Genomic DNA, 21,972 nt, shown 5'->3' with positions numbered 1-21,972 from the left:
TCTAATATTTTCATCGATTTTGGATCAACACCGAATTTCGAATTCCTCCCGTTCGCGTTCGAGAACGCAACGTTTTTTCACATGCAAATGATTCTTCCGAATCTTACGAGCACCACGTTCGTTACATGCAAAGTAAAATTTAGTAGACACGACGAAGTTCCGAGTTTTCTCATTTGCGGTGCTTTATTTTACGATACTTACACAGGACACGACCGATATAAGCTGTAAAGTGGTGAAGAATGACGTTAAAAGCATATACTCGTATCTTTTTATTACTTCCATCTTCGATTGATGTGCCACTAAGAAAGATAAGCTTATACCACTTTATCGTCTCCATCGCATTAATGGCCGCGTCTCTACTTTAATATAGAAAGCTTAATTTTTTAGACCCTTACTCGTATTTCGCGATAACTTTTCATATGGATTGCAAATTACTAACGCGCACGCTAGTAAAAGTTTTATCGATAAATTTTTTTCCCGTTGTAAAAATCCTTAATGTTTCCCGGGATTGTATAAATTCTCTGCAATTGCGAAACATCGTTACAAGAATTAAAAATAGTGTCCAGATGAAAGATAATTAAAGACGAATTTAAGGGGAACGTGAGTTTCAATATCATAAATGAATAAACTATTTTACAGTTACAATTAAATCTCTCCGTAGGTATGCATAATGTTCGAGTCATCCTTTCAAATTTTCTACTTGTACCTCACGTACCAAATTAATATTACACGAATACTTGAGAAAATTGGTGAATGAAAGTTGATTCTATGTAACGTAATTGTCCACTGTAGATTAGGTCAATGTACACGAGCACGTATAATGCAATTGACGAGTTTATGTGACGCAACTGTTTCTACGCTATCGACTGTGTCGATACGCAAGGCTAAGAAGCGATGCGTTACATAATGTAATTGATGACATCTTTCAAAGTGTACAAATTGGCCAAGTCTGCTTGAAGATTTCTACGAATGTTTATACACGACAATTTACGCAATTCTACGCAATACAGTACCGATGATTCTCAGGGATACGTCAAAGACCTAGCAAAGATACGTTGCGAAGTAGAACTCAGAGATACTATTGGTTACTTTCTCTGCTCAGTGAATCACACAACAACTAGCTAAGTTCAAGTACACATTGTTTCTTTTACAGTTCATTTAAAATCACAATTGGTTGCTTTTAACGTCGATTCGACACCAAAGAGGGACGTTGTTATTTTATCTACACAATTCGCATAGAACGAAAACAATTTTATAGTTTTAATCGTATGGTAGAAAAATTGTTCTTTACTCTCAGTGTTCGTCGCACCGTGCGATATATCTATTGCGTTCTCACTCACCCGTTAAGTCTCGCTACAGCTGAACCTACGTATATCACCTCTACGATCATTACAATTTAACTGGATTTAACAGTTGTCAGGACATATCGGTTGTGATAGAAGCTCGGTGTAAATGCAACCGTACAGCGTAAATGTATTCTTCCTATACCACTGCTAGAGACAACCTCCGCGTGGGTTTCAGTTAGAACAAACATGCTTGCTCTGTCACAGTTGACGCCAAGCAAGCAAACCAAGCGAGGGTGTTTGCGCATTCTGGTAAGCCTCGCGAATTTTAGGTTAGGTCTGCGCCAGAACTCGGTAGTTGGCTGTATACTGTGACAAATGTTAAGGGCTGTAACAGTCCGGCATCGACGCCTCTTACGTAGAATTATCGTTAAACGTATACTGTTTAGGACAGACTCTGGTTCGATTAAGATTCGACGAGGTATCTACCTCGGATAGAGACGGAAATGGAAAATGGAGAATTTTCTGACAATATTCGATAAATTAAATTAATTTTTGTTGTCCCGTATTGACGTCTATTCTTTGTTTGAAATTATTAACTTTGAAAGCAGAAATGAATATGGAAATTAATGTCCCGATGACCAGTAAACTATCTTAAACTTTTTTCAACAATGTCCGCGATTTGGAGTCAAAGAAAATATTCTAAGTGCCTTCTATAGTTTATATAAAGAATGTCGGTATAAATACTTTATCAATTACGCCTCGTTAAATTTTTTCTTAATTTGCAATTTTACAATTTCTCAAACGTTGTAGATAATATTTTCCATATACGCGAACGGTACACCGGTTCCTTCATTTTGATCTAATTTCGTAGATTTAAACGACAAAAGTATTTTTCCAAAAGAGACACACATCGAATCGATCACCATCGGAGCCAATATTGCGAAGAAATTCAAATTTCTTGCAAGGGTTGTAACGATGTCGATGTTAGGCGTTAAATAGGTTACAGATATTCAAGTGTAAAATGGTGAAGCAGAAGAGAAGAGTGCAAGCCAGCGAAGAAAGGACTGTCGTTAAAGATGCATATGTCTACGGGGAGTAGGAGAAGAAGTTGGCCTCAATTATATATTCATATCGTTGGGAGGAGCGAGCTCGACCGGGTGAGGATAGAGGGTGTAGTCAATAGAAATGAAATATAAAAGCTAACCCCTTTGGCCCGCGTGCCAACCGCCTCTCCAATATGGGATCTAAAGTGTTTTTCGATATCTTGGAAAATTCCAATGGCTCGGTGTGGCCTTACTTTTTGATTTTATTTGCAGTCTTCGATGTCTATCTCCGGCATAGTTACGTGCCAGAGCGCCCTTCTTTTATCACTGCAAACCGTGGAAATCGGGCGTGGATTCGCGTACTTCTGTAGTATCATAATTCAATACTAATATATTCTTTCGATATCTTGTACGCGAATCATAAACCCGTACGACCTTTCATATTGTTGAGATGGATCCTAGAGGGTATAGAAGTTATACATTTCCGTAAATAATGTTTAAACACGTATCGTCGAGTTCAAATCGACCGTGGATTCATTTACGAAATATCGTTAAATAGTGTTCTTAAAATGTACGCCGAAAAAACGATCAGCCATGGCGTAGAAATTGGGACTAGATTCATGGGTAATGGATAAATCTAATTCATGCGTAGCTTTGTAGTTTCAACGATTGAGTAACGCTACGAAGAAGTTTAGAATAAATTGGAGGAAAAATGTATTTGTGGTAAAATTTTCGAAAAGAACATTTACGTTTAGTATAATATTCGATTCACGTACTGGATGTACCGCGTGTATATTTGCAACGTATCCACTCTGTTTTGCCGCGAACGATAATTTCTCAACCGCAAGTTTTACAACGCAAGTAAAAGGACAAATTTTGATTTCGCGAAATATTGCCGTGTGTAATTAGTAACAAGCGCCCGGATTAAAAGCGTATAATTCCAATTAATCACGATGAAGGATTGAATTCCACGATGAAAGGTTCTATTAATTCGATTCCTGTCACGCCCAACGAACTTTCGTCATTAACGATGCTTTTATTCAAAATGTAACGTCAACGCGTATAAATTAAAAAAATATATATTCGTGCGCGTGAATTAAGCTGAAAGTTTTAATTAACAACGGTATATTCAATTAAAATGTGAAACGTAACTATTTGTTTTCGCGCAGGACATACGAAAATTCTTCCCAGTGGTGTACGTGCCATGTTAAATATTACAGTATCTCAGATCGTCAAACTCGAGATTTAAAACGTCGAAACAGCGTCGCAAAAAGACACGGCTTACACTTGGAAGCCCTAAACAGTACCAACTGTAAAAGCACGGGCCGTGGTGGTCTCAAAGCTTTTATTCCATAATGGAAATTCTGAGCTTAACCCTCAAGGCGTTTCTTGACAGCTACAGAGACGAACAAAAACGTTAATGACGATGTTTGGGTGCTTCTCTGGATCGTACCTAAAGGTATAAAGAATACGAGGAGGTAGCACGAGTCTCTGTCTTTGGTCTTTGAGGTATACAATACATCAATTGCCATTGAAAACTTTGTAATTGAAGTGTTATTCAGAACGTTATTCGATTCTCGTTGAGATTGTATGCAAGACGTACAATTAAAACTGCACAACTCTTGGAACACTTGTGACAGTGTAAGAAAAACGCGAATAAAATATGATCGGTTTCGAATAAGTGACAAGTTGACGCGATCCAAATTTAAAAAATACTTTTTTTAGATTTTTGAGAGACTTGTGATAATATACGAAAAACATTACGAAGAAAATTTGATCTGCTTTCAAGCAACGAATTGAAGTAACAAACATTTTAAAAATGCATTTTTATCATTTTCTAGATAAGAATACCGTGGCGAACTTCCACTTTGAAAGTAATAGTTTCATTCGTGTTTAATATGAAATTCACGTTGTAGCGTTACTTCATCTGTGTTCCGCTAAACCCATTGCGTTATTTAACTTTGGTGAACTCTGACTAAGAACGTAAACACAGAATGTAAACGTTACTTAGCGAGGTAGTTGTAAATATGTCTATTGACACGAATTTCTGAATCTGCAGTGTGTGATAGTTTCTACTAGGAAAATGTAATAAATGCAAATTACGGGCATTCTAATTATGGGAATATTTACATATTCGTTCTGCGTTAAACTGGTACAAAGGATATTAAAAATTTGTTTCAAATTTCCCACAGTATCGTAAAAGGCGAATCGGGGTTTTCAAAAATCTTTTTCGCGTTAATTTGTTTCTCGTTCTCAACAATTTGCAAAAATCGCGTGGATTATCTCCGCGCGTAACCAACGTTATTCGAAGCTGCGAGAATGGCAAAATCACAATTTTCGAAGTATATTTCGTTACGTTATACAGTCCCTCGTATAACGACATCTCTGGTTCGAATTAACGTCGAACTATCTATCTATCTCCAACATCCAATCCAAGTTGAAGATTATAAACACATATTCCGCGGCTGACTTTATCCGCGTGTCGCCCAGACAGATAAGGGTACGTGGTATCATTGTTATCCGGAATACAGGAATGCAAACATACGTAAAAGCAGCTGCACGCATTAAATGCATCGGTCCCAACAGTGGCGAGCCTCAAAGACGCGTGGCTAGCTAGCTCTGCATCGTTATGCAGCCTCCCTGGATGGTAGCACGAACGAAGATGGCGCTTGGGCTGTTCTATTGTTGGGTCATTTATATATATTTCACCAGGAGCGACGTATACAAACGAGCGATGTTCCCTTTTGGTATAAGCATCTATACAGGCTTCAGCGAATATATGCATCGTGCGGAGCCTTAGTCGGCGCGTTAAATAATCCGAGCTCCGTTCACGGTCGGCCAGATCTCTGGTTTCTTTGTCTGTTCCCCTGTTCCTCGGCCACTTAATGTGCCGCGGATGTCCATAGTAGTTCAGCTTACAATGGCGTGGCATTGATAATGTGACACGAATTACGCTGTTGCGGAGAAGAATATCACGATGCAAATTGAACAGCTGAATAGAATGAGAAACTTTTCGGAATGATTGATTTTCTTCCAGCAACACTCTCGGCGGTACGAAATTTGCTTCCATTTACGGGAAGAAATTCGTCGAGTGTATTGCGTGCGTTCGTGCGCAAGGAATCGAATTCGTGTACCCCTATTGGTTTTCAACAACTCGTCGAACAACGTAGGATTTCAACGAATGGTATTTTCATTCTCATACGTTCATATTTCAACGACAGTGCTTTCAACGATAGTATTTTCAACGAATAGTATTTTCGAAATGTGAACGGAAAGTGAATTTGCAGACGTTTATGTGGGATAATATTTATTTTTGACGTTCGAGGGAAATTCGATGCCCGAAATGTACACCCATTTTCTTTCTCAAGTTTCTAGTTGTTGCGCGATTAACGCGATAGATGGCGCTACCGCGACACCCCGTGATCGGAGGGCATATGCACTATTTCATTAATTACACGATAGAGAGACTCTGTCCTTGTCCACTGTTCGGGACAATTTGATTCGAACGAAAGTTTCATTTGGATTTTAAAACGATGAACGTTTATTTTACGTTAGTTACATTATTTGTTTAATTTCTCAAGAAATTTATAATAGCCAGCTTATAATTTATGCGTAAAACGGATATTTGGAGATAGATCAAAGCTAGAGGAAAACCAGAAATTATTACACATTATAATTCTACCAAAGGTGATGTGGATACATTAGTTCAATTGGTAGGAACATATGTACACCTGTCATTGTCAGGCAAATCGTTGGCCAATGATTTTGTTTTATCATATGTTCGATATATTAACTCTCCACGCATAAATGTACATATTGTATCGTCGAAGGTAATTCAAAATTGGAATAATGCAAAATTATACAAACGTCGTTTGTGTTATTTATAAAATATTTAAAATTAATTACGACCTTTTGCATCGATAAAAGAATTATTTACACTTTATAGAAGCGTTGTACGTGAATAATATGAATTCCTTGTTTCATATTTGTAATCAACTTATGTTATTTATGTTATCAACTTATCACGAATGGAGATCAAATTTATTTAAATATTATATTTCCAATGCGGGTTAATTTTATCTGAACAGCTTTAATGGAACTATTATTTCAATACTGCACAAGAGTTAAATATCTAACTCGACATTAATTTAACTTCACTACAGGCGCTTATGCGTTCAAAATATAGCGCCTGCATCACGACCTTGTGTGTCATTGCATTTCGAAAATAAATTTCGATACATGTAATCTATACCCGACAGGTAGCATAAACTGTTATAAAATATTAATTCTCTCATTATTTTAGCGAAGTTGATAGTTTTTTCGCTATATTCCCTTTTAACCTTAAATTTTAATCAAAAGTGTACACAGTGACTTACCATTAGGCGGGAACTCGTAAAAGAAGGCAGATCTCGGGCTCAGACAACTGTAACATAGAAAAATTAAGATTACAATTAAACCGTGTCAATAATTAAAGCTACTTTGGTTTCGGGAATCGTTTCCTGAAGGACTATTTAAACTAAATTTATTTCCATAGAACACTGTTAACATTAAAAATTTCCGTTCCAAATTTACATCTTAAGTCTCTTAAGACACAAATCTTACCCCTTTGTATATTTATTCCGAGCATTAATCGTTCGGTTAATACTCTGAACGATATAATTACATGTCGAGCATCTCGAGCTTAAGTATACAAAGAAGAGAAACAGATAGATATTTATCGTTCGATCTGTTGGTTAATTTGTATTTTCCTCGTCGTATAGAATTGTTTCTCGAAAATGGGAACAAAATGTTTCCCCTCGGTAGTTCGTGGCGTAAAGGATTCTTCGGTGGTGCAAGACTCGAGGAATTCCACGAAGAGGTACCAGTGCATGTAACAGGGAACGCAAAGTGTGCATCAGCGTAACGTTCGATAGTGTTGAAAGTAGCCGAGTCAACTGTCACGGTCTCTTTACGGAAGGTATTTGTCCAAATATTCCAAGTATTCACCGGGGGTAGAGGAGTCTCGTTGATCTCGTATAGTAGATTACGCTGGAATGCGCGCGCAATGATTTCCACCTAAGAGTCCGTGTTCGGTAAGACTAATAGCCTTATTGGTCCGATCCAACGGTCCCCGGTTCTATCGATCGTTCCACAAAGCAATCGATAGTTCGCATGCCAGGAACTTGGTAATAGACGGTGATGTATCATCCGCGTATTCGGATACGTCGTTCTGTAATACTAAATGCATACTAATGGCGGTCTTTGACGAAAGGCACACGTTTTAACAGGCAAACCACGATGCAATTCCGCTTCGGATTCTCCTCAGACCCCCGTTCGCTATATCTTTGGTGCATCAGTAACAGATGCCCTGAGTGGTCCCTTGTCTCGAACAGATTCGCAATTGTTCTACCGATTGCAGTCAAATTAACAATCCCCATTACGCCATCGGTAGCTCGTTTAATCGATCGTAATTTGACAGTCAGATTCCCTATTCGTTGGGAAATCGAATAATTTACACGAATCTATTTTACACGAATTACTCGAATACGTGCACGTACGAAGATACTTGAACGTCGAGCGCAACGAATCTTGATCGTTTAAGAATTTCGACAAGATGTTCTTCAATACGGAATCATTCGATAATAATGATTCCTATTGAATAATTAATCCTGATAAAACGATAATTCGATTGTTTTCTCTCATATTGTTTTTTCTCGGGATTCTACGTACTTAGCCTGCGATAGCTAATTGTTTGAATTTCCCAGGTTCTTGTGTACGCTACCAGCTGCCCGCGAACGATGGACATTACGATAAAAGCATAAATAGAGAATAGACGTCAAAAGGTAGACGTAGTGTGAACACTTTCGTCGAACAATTTTTGGAATCATTGTGTCGAGTTTCGTTGGTTCATTAGCCAAACTAGTTCTGACATTATGTGTACAAATTTTACAAACAATTATGCAACACACCGAGTCCTCGTCTTACAAGTGTAGTTAGAACTGTCCAGCAGGAGTTTCGTAAGTAATTGTATAAAATAATAATCTATGGGACACAGCAGGATTTTGCGACGCGTAGTATACAATGAACGAATGTAAAATTGGGAGCAGAGTGTGAAAGCTTTCGGTAGAAAGCTGACCCAGTCTCAAGAGGAACAAGTTCTCATTACAAACTGGTGTCCAGAGTGGGACCAAAGAGAGAAGTTTACGCGAGAATGTTAATTGTTTATTTCTAATTAGTAACTTTCCCTACAGTTTACTTTGAATTCAAAATCAATGAAAACTTTACTTTTCCTATACGTTTAGGGAGTTCTGCTAGATCGATGGTTGCCTGCCTTAGAAGGTACACGAGTTACTATAAAAATTTCCTAATTTGCAGTGAGCAATTCGTTGAAGTTTTATAATTACTATATATAGGTATAGTAATGTACCAATTATATAGGTATGTAAAAGAGAAATGATGAAAAAAGAAAACGAAAAAACTGTAGTTGCTTTCAAAAGTTATAGTTTCTGTAATAATACCTTTCAAGGGAAACTTACTTGCAGAAGCTATCGGCTTCGTTGAACCGTGTTCTTAAAAGTTGTTTAACGTAACTGAATAAATTTTCAATATCGAAGTCCACGAAAAGAAACGAAAGAAATCGGGCGGTAAATTTAATTTTTCCTACTACAAATTAACGATCAAGCGAATGAATTCACTGCTCCGAATGACGGGTCGACGACCACTGTACTACAACGTGACAGTGTCATTTTCACAATTCAAAAATTTGAAATTTTCCACACCATGATGGATTCCATTTCATTGCATTTCTGTCACCGCCATAAGACACGTTGATTATTATAAAAATTCATCGGTAGAAATTTTTTGGAAAAACCGTACGTTTTTTCGAGGATGAGACACGTTTATAGTTAACAGTAGAGCAAGCATTCGGACAGGAATAGAAACGGCACGTATTCAGTATACCGCATTAACATGATTTCAGTATAATCACGCGCGACACATTTGTAATAACGACAGGGTTTACTGAATAGCAACGTCCATCATTATTCTGTCAAAAGTGTCAGTCATCTGTACAATTTTTGATCTAATGGTTGGTATAGTTTCAAAAATTCTATCTTTTTACGTTATTAATAGAAAGTCACGTATTCGTCCAATGGTTCGAAAATATTCAACACGAAAATAGTTACTGCTCAATACACACTGTACAATATTGTTAGCGTAGGTATTAGTATCTTTTATATTTTTAGTACGTACGTGTCCTTTTGAAACTTTTTTTTGAAAGTAAAATTCGTGTCGAGGAGATTTTACGTCTCAAAATAATATGAAAATAAAGAATAACGAGATTGCATTGGAGGTTTTGTTTTATCGTATAATTTCGTCTTACTTTGAGGTATAGAGTCGTTCTGACCTCGTTTCTATCACGAATTTTGGTCCACGGTGTACAATTGTAATTTCAATTTTGATTATGCTTCGAAACACGTAAAAAAATAACACCTCAGACAACGAGGTATGTGTGTCAAGATTTCTTCGTGTTTCATTAAAAAGACCCTATTAGGGACAGTTGCAATTGACGTCTAATGGTAGAATGCATCATTAACCGTGTGACAAACAGGCATCACGCACTCGTGAGTATAACCGTGAATAATTAACGCACGCGACCCATTCGTCACTCGAACACGTCTATTCCGACGCTAATGAATTCTACGACGATCGTCTGATCTATGCTAGATGTGATAAGGAACGAGAAAGGTTACACTTCGATAAGCGTAAGGATGAATATCCTGGAAATTGATCCTCCGTTAGAAACTTAATTATTGCAAGTCCTTCGTCAAGGTACATACCATTTTTTACAAGTTTAGCTACCAAAATTAAGAATCACTCCCAATTTTGACAAATTTAATTTTACGATCTATCCTGTTCAAGTATTTTTTTACCGAAGCAATGTATACTCTTCAAGTCCCGTTTTCCATTAAAGTCGTTGAAACGTTCTTTAGAAACACCATAAAATTTGTTCCACGAAAATTCAAATTGTTTTCCTCTTGTGAAGGTAAATCTCACGAACGAAATATAATAATACGCGGTGTGTATTTTATATATAACCATGGTATCTTGTAATTACTTTCAGTGTTTTAATTAATTACTGTGTTTTGATCATTAATTGAAATTTTCATTTGGACATTAACTCTGCGTTCGCGAGAACAACGAAATTTGTAGAACAATGGTCGAAATTTGTCTGCTTTATTTTCAATTGTGTGCGTTAAAGACAAAATGTGTGGCAGTTTCTCTATTTCTAAACAAAATTTTAATATTGAAAATAGAAGATCTTGAAATCTATATTAAGTCGCGAAATGTGCACGATAGCGCATTTTCTTTAAGGCTTAAAATATCCTTGGTGACATGGCTATCAAGGCGCTGAAATCGATCGGAAAAATTGAATAGACAAACTTGTAATCGTTGTTGTACACACTACTGAGAAACGGTTCATTGTACAGTGTTGAAATTTATTATCGAAAGTAAAACAGACGAAACTGCAATTTTTATGAAACCGTGATGAATTTTGCAATGGATCATCAGAACGATCAATGTGCACCGAGTTACTGTATAATATTTACTCATCGTGCACCATCCATGGAATTAATGTACACATGCGTATAATTAACTCAGTCAAGCGCTCGTCAATCGATTGTTACCCCAAAATAATTTTGTGCTGCTTGCACACGGGAATTGGATAAACTCCGATATCCACTTATATACATTTATTCTACGAGTAACGGCCCCAATTAGTTTATATTTCATTAACACCGTGAACTAAAAACATGTTTACGGGATACGATGAAAAATATACCGCGAGTCAGTCGACCGTCGACTACTCTCGCGAGTGAAACAATACATTTAACAATTTACATCCGTGTAAACAGTAAAATAAAGGTGCGCAAATAAAAGTTACTCGTAAAAAATTGTACACACTATTTATTGTGTACTTGGTGTGCATTTAAAATAAAGCACTTTGCAAAATTGTTGTGCGATTCTGGATTCCCATCGACCGATTACGAAATTCTATTCTAAGCAGGATCAATTTTTCGAATTTCCTATTTCTAAATTTCCTACAGCTTAGGAGAAATTATTTTTTCAGTCTTTCGAGTGACAATGCCGATGCAGTTTCATTCATGCACCAATGGAATTCCGTTGTACGCTGTGTAAACATTTTTCTTTTTCGACGAGTACCAAAACTGGCCATTTTCGACCATTGTCGTTCACAGAACGTGACAAATCCTCAATCAAAATTTTCTATTCGTTTCTATTGTCCAAAAAATTGGATCGAATGATAAATAGTAAAGAAACTTTTCTCCCGGAGAATAGCAAGCGAAACGAGTTATACGAATAAGTATCAACAATAATAAAAGAACGATAAACGAAACGAATTACATATTGCAGATAAGTATTACAAAAAATAAGAAAATCTTGCAAATGCATTTACAGAACACGTATCTCCTCTGCATCCTTGTATCGACATCATTATTCTCTAAAAGCAACAGGTTTCTTCGTTTTGTACCTTCGAACTCAAAATCCGAGTACTTTAGAAACCTCTTTAAAAAACAGTTCCAAGCGTTCGTTACCAGAGATACCTCTCGATAAGAATTGTTTCACGTCGATAAAGATTTAAGAGCCCCGAATTAACAAAATCTTCAGAACCGTGACTCGTGTCTGAGACGGTATCCGTTAAATGAAAACTATTATGTCCATGTAACAAAGAAGAAAAGAAATTCGCCGACTTATTTATATCGAAGTCCGTAAAAGGATCTTGAATTTATGTCTCCGATAAATTCTCTTTAAAAACTCTGCAATTATCGCGTAGCGTAAGAACGAGTTCTTACCTCTGATATGGTTGTTGATGTCCAGCCGGTGTCATCACAGTAGTATTTTGTGCGGCAAGAGCGAGCTTCTGTTGTCGATGCTGGAGCATCTGCCTGCTGAAGACCCCGTATCCAAACCCATAGATTTCGTCCTCCTCCTTGTCGCTGAGACAGCTCGAGGGCTGCACAAAAATCGAGAACATTCTCTCGTTTTTCTGGTCTTACTTCTTCCTACAGATAGAGCCCGCGAGTTTTGCTTGCGTGGCATTAGAGGCTATCGTTTAACCGGGACTGGAAGAAAGGGTTCGATAACGTCTGCGCCATGATGTGTCGACTCTCGCGATTACGAGCTGCTTTTATTATTTGCCATCGGATTTAGATACCAGGGAATTTAAGGGTTTAAAAGTTTTGCAAGATTTCACGGTATTGTATCATAGATTAACATTCAAAACCGGAACCGGTTTTTCACTTTCCCGAATGAAACTATCGGATCGTTTTGTTCGAGTAAATTGTATCCCGGGAAATTAACTTCGAGTATACTAGAAACATTATCATTCGTAGAGCATTTATTTTCTTGTGTAATATTTGTCTCGTCGTTGAATTAATTTATCGACGTCTCTGTCATTGAAAACAGATTAGATTTTAGAATTTATTCACCAACACTTACAAATAATACTACACGAAGTAAAGAAATATTATTATTTTTGAGATTTGAGATTGCAAAGTTCTCTCAACATAATTTCCCACTCTTCACCTACTTCCCTTCCTTTCTCCCGTTTATCAATGTCAAATATTGAAGGAGCTGTCTTACCCCTGAACTTCGCGTTTGAACACGAATGATAAGAGAGAATTTCATTCATGTGTAACACTTTACGGAAAGGTAAATCAGTTCTGGACACTTTACTTGCATTAAATACAGTCAACGTTACTGTATAATATTCTGTGGTACAACTGAACACGATATTTTTAAAATACGTGTAAATAAGACACTACGCTCTTGAGAGCTTCAATTGTTCAATTTTCAATACTGTAATCTCGTTCAAAAATTTGTAATACTTTTCATTGGTACTCTCAAAAAAATTCAAATATCGATGAAATTATTGTCAATCGGAAAGAAATTAAATCAGAAACGAAAGAAACCGATCGGCGTGCACCGATCTAAATTTAAAACGATACAAATATACAGGCAGTCGTACAAAGGCGGTCATTTAACACGGAATAATTAATTATAGTAAATAAAATACGTATCGCGAATATAACTACTTTCGCGTAACGTTCAGCCACTTCGTTCGCTGCAAGTCCAATATGTGATTAATTAATAACACAACATTTGCTCGAAACAATCTCATTGTCGAATAATTTGTCCGAAATTTTGTGAAAATCGAAACGAACCGTGTTCCCCCCGGCAGTAAATTAATTCTTGGAGATTGTACGTGTCGTGTAACACGAACGAATTTTCTAGACGGCCTTACAATCACGACCACGAACAATGGAAAAATATGAAATAGGTATAATTAAGTAACGTACGTACCAGAGAGTTCCAGCGGAGTTAAGAAACAAAGAGGAAAAAAATAAAAGAGACTCATAAAGAAAGATAAATAGAAAGGACAGAATAGAAATCAAGGAGAGAGAAAAAGAGACGGATTTACTCACCGAGTATTTTCCAGGCACGTAAATGGGCTGTGAATGACTGGTGGTGAGTTGAGTGTTGGGCATTCTGGGGGAAGCATTTGTTTCACGGCGGCGCAGCTCCTCGAGTGGCTCCAGGACGTCTCCGTAATGTGTTCTGAAGAGGTCTGCATATCTTGAAGCGAGCCCCTCTAAGTAACCCCTCTCACCTTCCTGAAACAGGCATTCAAAAAAAAAACGAAACGTCAGGGGGTGCCTTTTCATATAGGTACAATGTGTTTCAGTGACTGTTACTATGAATATTCTCGAAAACTAATGAAATCAGAGGAAAATTTACCCGTCGAGAGTAGCACGCTACTATGTAGAAAGAATCATCGTGCAATGATAATGATTTTCCGTTGATCGATATTATAATTTGATCGTTGTGTATAAGACAGTCGACTTTGAAATTTCATCGAATTCGTGTGCGATTCGAAATTGTAAGAAGAGAAAAGATTAGTCCCAAGTTAGAGAAATTACAGGGGTAAGGGGAACCAGAAACAATTTTTATTTATAATTGTTAATCACGGACTTTACGAAGGCCGAGTAAAATATTTAACTCGATACAACTTGCAATTTCTTCCAGGAGTATTCTTTCTTCCCCTTTATAATATTTTCAGTACGCAATCTCAGTTTCAAAATTTGATGAAAGTTAAACAGTTTCGTACGTACTTCTTCGCGGAGAATAAACGTTGTTTAAACGGTAGATGTATACACGCATACGGAACATGTATAAAGTTATCGGTGGGTATACAACCGTGACTGTGAGTTGCCTTTCTCTCTAGAATACAATTTGATTAATGTGTGTCTATTGCTCATTATTTCCATTAGCGTTGGAGCTCGCGAACATTGACAGATAGTATGGAATTATTTATGTCGCTGAGTTGTAACTAGTTACGAAATAAAATTGATGGAAAATATCGTATCGTCGTCAATGTTTCCAAATATCAAAATAAATAGAAACAATCAGTTATCGACAGATACGGTAGCCAAATTGTATTCAATTGCACGTGTACTCGCTGAATTTTCGCGATCTATTTTCTCGGACACGGAGCTTCGTGTGATAAAATTTTATTTTACACGTTTGATTTATTTTTACAAAAAATCACTGTATCCTCGATTCTGCTATTCATTGTTTCTCACTCCGTGTAGTGTAACTTTTTTTTCTGGGTTTTTCAATATCGAGACTGAGTATTAAAGTGTAATATGCACACGAGGAGATTTCGTTTGGAGTTATGGTGTCTTCTTTTCGTTTAGAAGTCATCTCAAGCGTGCAAATATACACATATCTTTCTCGTGTCTGAGGTGGTGGCCACTGAACGAATGCAACTCCGGATGTAATCTTTTCGTGCGCATACTATACTTTTCATACAGCTGCAAACGATAAAAATTACTAAAACTCACATTCAATAGTAAAATTTATTCCGAGGAAAATATAAACATTTTCTTCGTTTCACTAGAAATCCTCGAACGTGAATCTTGAAGAATGCTGTATTCTCTGTATATCATTCGGTAACATAGCTCAGGTAGGCAAGTGCATCAAGTAAGGAGGAGGAGACGTTAAAAAATGAGAAGACAGAGGAAAAACAAGAATAGAAAAGAATCAGCTTACGGTGCTGGCGGAAGTCACATTAATATTTCAGAATTCCACTTTTGCCGGTGCTCGATTGGGCTTGGTACTGTCCATGGAAAAGCTACGTCCTCTTCTTCCGTAGTTTTAAGAATGGGAGAAGAGGAGTTGAAAAAGTAGAGAAAAAGGTGAGAGAAGAATACTTTTCCTGGTATGAGTCTGCCTTTATTTACACTATGAGCGTTGCCATGCATGCGTCCCACCATCGTCATCTAGCCTCTAGACTGTTGCATTTTTCACGGATTTGGAGCTTACTTCCGTAGACTTCGACCGTGTCTGAAACGCGATTCCATTTCCGGCGAAATAGTTTCTTGTTCCGAGTGCTCTTGCTTTGCAGAAAATGAATTCTTTTTTTTTTTTTAGAGACAGGCACAACACTTTCAGATACGTTGCTCGTTAATTCACAGACTGATGCTGTTAGAATAGAAACCAAAGTACAAGTCATACCTGACGAGTTACTGTACAGTATTTTGTAGGTATAGTTCTTTTATCCTTCTATTGTGGAAAATTATTAATTTATCGCGAAAAGATTTACGTGCGAATAATCGTCTCGTAGGTAATAGTATACTTCCGCATTTGCGGTGCAAAGTCAGCCGTGTATCCTCAATCTAGTTATAAATTACCCAGAAGAAATCAAGCTTTGTACTTTAATTATCCTACTTTAAAAATGATCGAGACTTTAATCGCATCCGAGTTACGTTACGGATACATGCCTAAACTCGCATCAATGTTAATTGATTCGAGGTTAAAGACAGTTTTCCGTTGTAGCTCGTTTTTGCGCAACGATGCAATTACTTCGACGCGACAGGTATACTTTCTTCCGATTCGCGTGATTACAAGGTTACAATGATAATAGTGATTGTAGAATGACAGGCTAGAATGTAGCTATTAAAGGAATAATAATAATAGTAATAATAATCGCGATAACTCGTACAGGTTATTCAAGCGAATCGCGTTTAAATCCATCGTTTCGATGTTTCGAAATCGTATGATTATGAATTCCGTTTTATGAAGTTGGTGAACGTTCTATCCGGAATTCATTTTTCAAACGCACACGATGCGTCCGCAAATATAAACTGGAATTGACGTATAACGAAGTTTACAGTTCAAGTGCATCAAAAAATTCACGTGCAAGCCAGCGTATATTTTTCCCGCGAGTTTGGCGCGGTACAGAAATGACCCAGTCATATGCAGAGATACGTCCGTCCAGAATCACTCATAAGTTTTCGGGCGAATAATTCTTCGCTAGGGTGCAATCGTTGATGTCGTGCACCAGAGGACGAAACCCGAGGAATTTATGCAACAGTAATTTAGCAATTTCTTATCGGTCGCTATTTCTACGAACAACGAAGAACTCGTAAATACTCGCGCGTAGAATTAATTTTGTAGACTTTTCTACGTCGAAGAAAAATATCTCGAGCTACGTAAATAAACTTGGGTGTACCATTTAGCGATGTTGTGTTTCCGATTAAAGTGTTCCGCAAACAAAACGAAATTCAAGAGTTGGAAATTATTCGAAGTGATTGTTAGAAGGCGGTTACTTTTACCTAGAATATTGCGAACGTGTCACGAAAAATGCAACGTTACGTTTCGGATAACTTAATAGTCACGGACACGAACGTTTCACGCGCACGTCGAATCAATCAAAACGAGAGATCAAAATATCAAGATCTTCACGTTCTAGTATTTATGATGGATACTGTACTGTCAAATAGACGCGAATGTCAATAGAGCAAACAATGGGATCAGTAGAGCGTGCATTCGTATCGTGCAATACATATTGGCTCGTGGGACGTTCGATGAATCAAGGGTGGAGTGGTCTCATCAAATGCGAAGGTGTCAAACGTCAAAAATTTCATTACGATATAATTTCAACGCGCGCAAAACTACGACCTTCGAATCACCTTTGCGATCATTTTATATTTCCGGGGACATCGAAACGCTTAACGTCTCTCGCTAAAAATAAAAAAATACAAATGAAAAAATCTTCGAAAGGGATTTCTCGGAGAATGATTCTTAATCTCACGTAGAATTGTAATATTTACATTCTCCACGAGACAAGAGCGAGTACTCTAATTTATCGATTCGAGATTTAACAAGTAACGAGATCACATTCTTCTCGTTTATATATTTTTCTGTTTTCAGATTCGAATAGAATAAATAATCAGCGAGTTCGTGCGAGTTGTTGTACGTTCCAGCGAAAATTGACTAATTGATCAATTTCCCGGACAGTGCTTCGCAAGAAAATTTTCAAGAATACCGAAACATCGATCTCCGTATAATAATCATTGTACGGGCGCAATGAAAGCGTTCGCCTTCCGTAACTGTGAAGTTCGGAGATTAAAAAGTTTGAGAACCACTGATCCACTCGAAAATCGATGGGAAGGTTGAGAAGGTATTAAAGGGAACGACAAAGAAGCGTGAAAGATGAAACGAACAGAACGAATTATAGTTGTACCATCTAGCCCCTCCGCCCTCTGTCCCCTCTGTCCTTCCCATTCTTCTCTTCTCGCGGCTTTATCGATAATTCGCTAGTATTAATTAACATTCCAATCCGCCGGTTTAATATGACAGAACCCCATTTCCTCGTATTTCCCCTACAGTTCTTGCTCCGGTATCCTACCCCCTCCCCCTCCCCCGTTACATCTCCGTTTTTCTTTGTTCCTCGTTCAGCTGCCATCGTTTTCCTTCGGGGGGCTTAACGATCAAACTGAAACTTTCGAGGCGACAGCACATAAAGCGAACGAATTTTCCACGGTAGCGTAACTCTTTGAAACTTTACTACCTCGTAAATTAAAATTTCATCCATGAACGGATAATCGAGTGGTGATTAAAGCTCGTTTTATCAGGAGCGACCGATCTTCCGGGGGGGACACAACTGATTCGATTCTGTTTCGCGTCGACTCGCTGTACAGGCTATTTCTAACAAGTTTAACGTCCGTACTGTCGTTTCTTGGGAGAAACGTCGTCGGATTACGCATCTTCGAAAGGACGTTTCCGTTCTCGTTTCCATCAGGAATACGAGTAACGATTAGATTCGAAGATGAACGAACCCTGTTAGGTTTGTCACCTTTCGATCGGTGCAAATTGAAACTGAAAGAGAAAACGCCAAATAAGGTACAAGATTAAACTGTACGTTTCGTTCGATGAAAAGTAACGTGTTTGTTAAGTCAATACACTCAAGAGACGATTCTCGGTGCTCGAATGTATACTTTCGGTCATTAGGTTCGGTTTTTGTATTTTCGAAAATATTTAAGCAATCTTTTCCGGATCCGACTATTATACAGTTACGGAAAATATTTGGTCTGTATTTAAGTGACGATGAAACCGGCACATTAAAGATATACGATATTTTGTCCATTTATTTCATTCGGCCGCTTTATTCGCCATGACGAAACAAACTAAAAGTTCATGAAAACAAAACATTCTGTAGAGAAAACAAGATGGAAAGGCGAGCATCGGCGAATTGTTGTTTTACAGTTTAACCATAATATTGAATATATACAATATTGAGACAGTATTAAATATCTTGCGACGATACGTTTTTAAAAATAATGTACCGTCCACCGAAATATAACCGGTTCACCGATCACGCGTTCCCGTGAGATAATGTCAAGTTTCGATAATAAATGTAACTTCCTCGATAGGTATATTCGTGTTTAAAACGGGAATACGGAACGATCCTATAATTTCTACGGGGCTAGTTTAATTAACGTTTCGTCCATATCGAAAAGTTTGCTATCAGAAATTTTTCAAACTAGGACGTTTAAGCAGCACGGTAGAACACAGGGCACAAATGTTTCAAAGTAAAACTATCCTGCCGAAAGTAGGACAGGTGGCGACTCTAAAGGTTAGGTTTTATAACCTAACTTTCAACTAGGATTTGCCCTTTACGAGCATACGTATTCTAGTTACATTTTATTTTTACATATATTCGTGCGTCCACTTTTACGTTTACGTAACGAAACCATTTAATAACAATGAACCGAGTTAACATTATTTGGAGTGCAACCGACGTGCTTGGCCGTTGAAATGCAGCCGATGCAACTTCGGGTTTGACTGGTTGAAATTAAATTTTACAACGCACTTTTAGGATCTTCGGAGATGGAATAATTCCTGGAATGGAACACGGAAATTGGTTAACTCGAAAAGTTTATTGATTCGGGAAGGGCAGCTGTAATTGGTTGAAGCGTTCGATCGGTTTTAGCGAAGTGATTCAACTAACAGACGCGTACAGGTATTGGGACCAATCCTTTTGACGATGTTTGCGGTACTTCCGCGTGTCCTCTGCAGATGGGCTCGCAAGTTATAAACTCATAAAGCGCATCGATCTGAAGAACGGTGCAGGTGAAGCCAGCAAATTAGTGTGTAATTAGTAGTATTCACGGCATCGGGCTATAAACGGAAATTTGAACCACCGGATCCTATATAGTTTCGTACGCTTTAGAAATTTATTATTACGACGAAACAATTTTGAAATGAAATGTTATTGGAGGAGAATAGAGTGAACGGTAGAGTAGGAGGGAGATGTAAACCTGCTCGTCACCTGCTTCCTCTCTAAAGCTGTATTCCATGCAGGTCGAACTGCATGGAAAACGTTGCAAGATTCACTGTTGGACCTTTTTCCCTTTTGCGACGTTCAAACTGCAATTGCACCTGCTTGAGAGGCAAAACCGATTTGCGCTCTCGGGCACTGAACGCCAACTTTATACACCTTCTATTTGGAAAATCTATACATAAACTGCACAATGTATGGTATGCTCGAATTCGTACCAGTATGGTTTATTCCACTTTACGTCGAAAACGTGCAAAATTCATTAAAATGGGTTTTACGCGAGTTGTTCCAGCGCTCAATAAATGTATATTATTCCAAGAAAATTATCATTCGATATCGGTGATGTAAAATAATAAAAAATGAAAAGTATACTTTAACGTTACAGACGATACTGAAATCTTGGAAAAAGAAGATTAGTTTTATCGTATTCTATACTTTGTATCTCGTAAACTTTGTATCACAGTTTACGTTAAAAATTGTAAAGGCAGTTCGAAAAAAAGGTAAGAAACTTTGAAATTTCGAAAAAATAGACTCGTAAATTCGTAGACCGAAATTGTTTCTTTCTCGAAATTTGTCGGTATCGCCGAAGGCAACGGAAATATTTGCACTTCTGAATATTAATGTGTCTAAAATTTTTAGCACCAATCTTTGTCACGGTACCGTGACTATAGATTTTCAATATATGTGTATGTATAAAACCAATATATTACGTGTAAAATTTCTCTCTAAGAATAAACGAATAAGTGAATCGAGGTTAAGTGAATTCTGATACAGAGAACAAAAAACATCATTTTTGTAAAACGATACCTGTGTGTGATCGTGGACAATATTTCGGTTGAATCAAGTATTATTTACAAAGGGCGTATGTAATATAAAAGTTGAGGAAAACGATTGGTAGTACCGAGAAATGTTTGCTTAGGAGGCTTTGCGAAGGCTGACCAAAACGTCTGATCCAATACAATTTGCAATTCCTTTCAGGACAGATCTTTCTCTTCTTCTACAGTACATGCAACGGGAGAGTTATGAAATGGTCATGATGGCCTAGTTGTACATAATATGGATTTGGAATGAAAGGAAAATGGTGTTAATACTTTAATTATTGAAAGAACATTAAAATACAGTGGTATACAATATTAAAAAAAAAAAAAAACGATTATTATTGTATATTTTATTAGATTTATTTCCATTATCTTTCACACCGAAAAAGATTGTAACGTTTCTCTTGAAATGTTTGCACTAGATCTTCTGTTCGAAGTGATGATGTAACAATTTAAACGAAAGGGAAAGAAACAAGTCGAGAAGAAAGAAATTTTCGAAGGAACGATTCGAAAATTTCGTAAAGTTAGAAATATTAAAATTGCCGAAAGTGGGACACGAGAGAACCTGAACGAAGTCGAACTTTGGCGCGGTGGTGTATATAACTTCCATCGCTGTTCATATCTATCGCTAGGACGACCATTCAAACGCTTTCCCGTTCTTAAAACAAAAGGAAACTACTCGTGCAATCAGAAACCGAAGAAAGAGATAGAAAAGATGGAGCGGAGAAATTGAAAAGAAGGTGGGGAATGATCGTCAAGATCGCGCAACTTCCCGGGAACTGGGACGTTCACCTCGCCGATTGCTACAATTTTCCGAAAAATTATTTTACATGAAGCGAGGGGCAATTCGTATTGACTCATCGTAATCGCTTGGACAGGCTGGCTGCTAAGAAGACGGGGAATCGACCGGCAGAACACAGAAGAGAGGAAGGAAATTGAAAAGTTAAGAAGCTCCCCCACCACTTTCGCCGTTCCTTCCTCTTGGAGTTTAACCGCGTATTGCAAGACGACTTTGCCCACCTTCTCTTTCATCGTTTCACCCTTCCTCTCTGTCTACTTAACCCCGGTACCTATCTTTACATCTTCTCCTCGGAACTCGGCTCGATCGTCACGCACGCTTCTCAACTCGACTCGACTTCAAA

The 21,972-nt window shown here is 37.7% G+C and overlaps 1 protein-coding gene across 2 annotated transcripts in view; it reads right to left on the bottom strand.

Moving 5' to 3' along the window:
- The window catches only part of LOC143148989 (uncharacterized), a 420,594-nt gene that overhangs the window by 51,091 nt on the left and 347,531 nt on the right, over nucleotides 1-21,972 (bottom strand). For both annotated transcript variants that reach the window (XM_076315881.1, XM_076315883.1), the window contains exons 2-4: nucleotides 13,813-14,001; nucleotides 12,181-12,341; nucleotides 6,706-6,752 (exon numbers count right to left, since the gene is read on the bottom strand). In XM_076315881.1, the coding sequence (XP_076171996.1) occupies nucleotides 6,706-6,752; nucleotides 12,181-12,341; nucleotides 13,813-14,001 (397 nt within the window). The remainder of the gene's footprint in view (nucleotides 1-6,705; nucleotides 6,753-12,180; nucleotides 12,342-13,812; nucleotides 14,002-21,972) is intronic.

The sequence above is a fragment of the Ptiloglossa arizonensis genome, chromosome 7 (assembly GCF_051014685.1).
Source record: "Ptiloglossa arizonensis isolate GNS036 chromosome 7, iyPtiAriz1_principal, whole genome shotgun sequence".
Classification (NCBI taxonomy): domain Eukaryota; kingdom Metazoa; phylum Arthropoda; class Insecta; order Hymenoptera; family Colletidae; genus Ptiloglossa; species Ptiloglossa arizonensis.
Note: the sequence above shows the minus strand (reverse complement) of the source record. Positions and strands in the feature narration are given on the sequence as shown.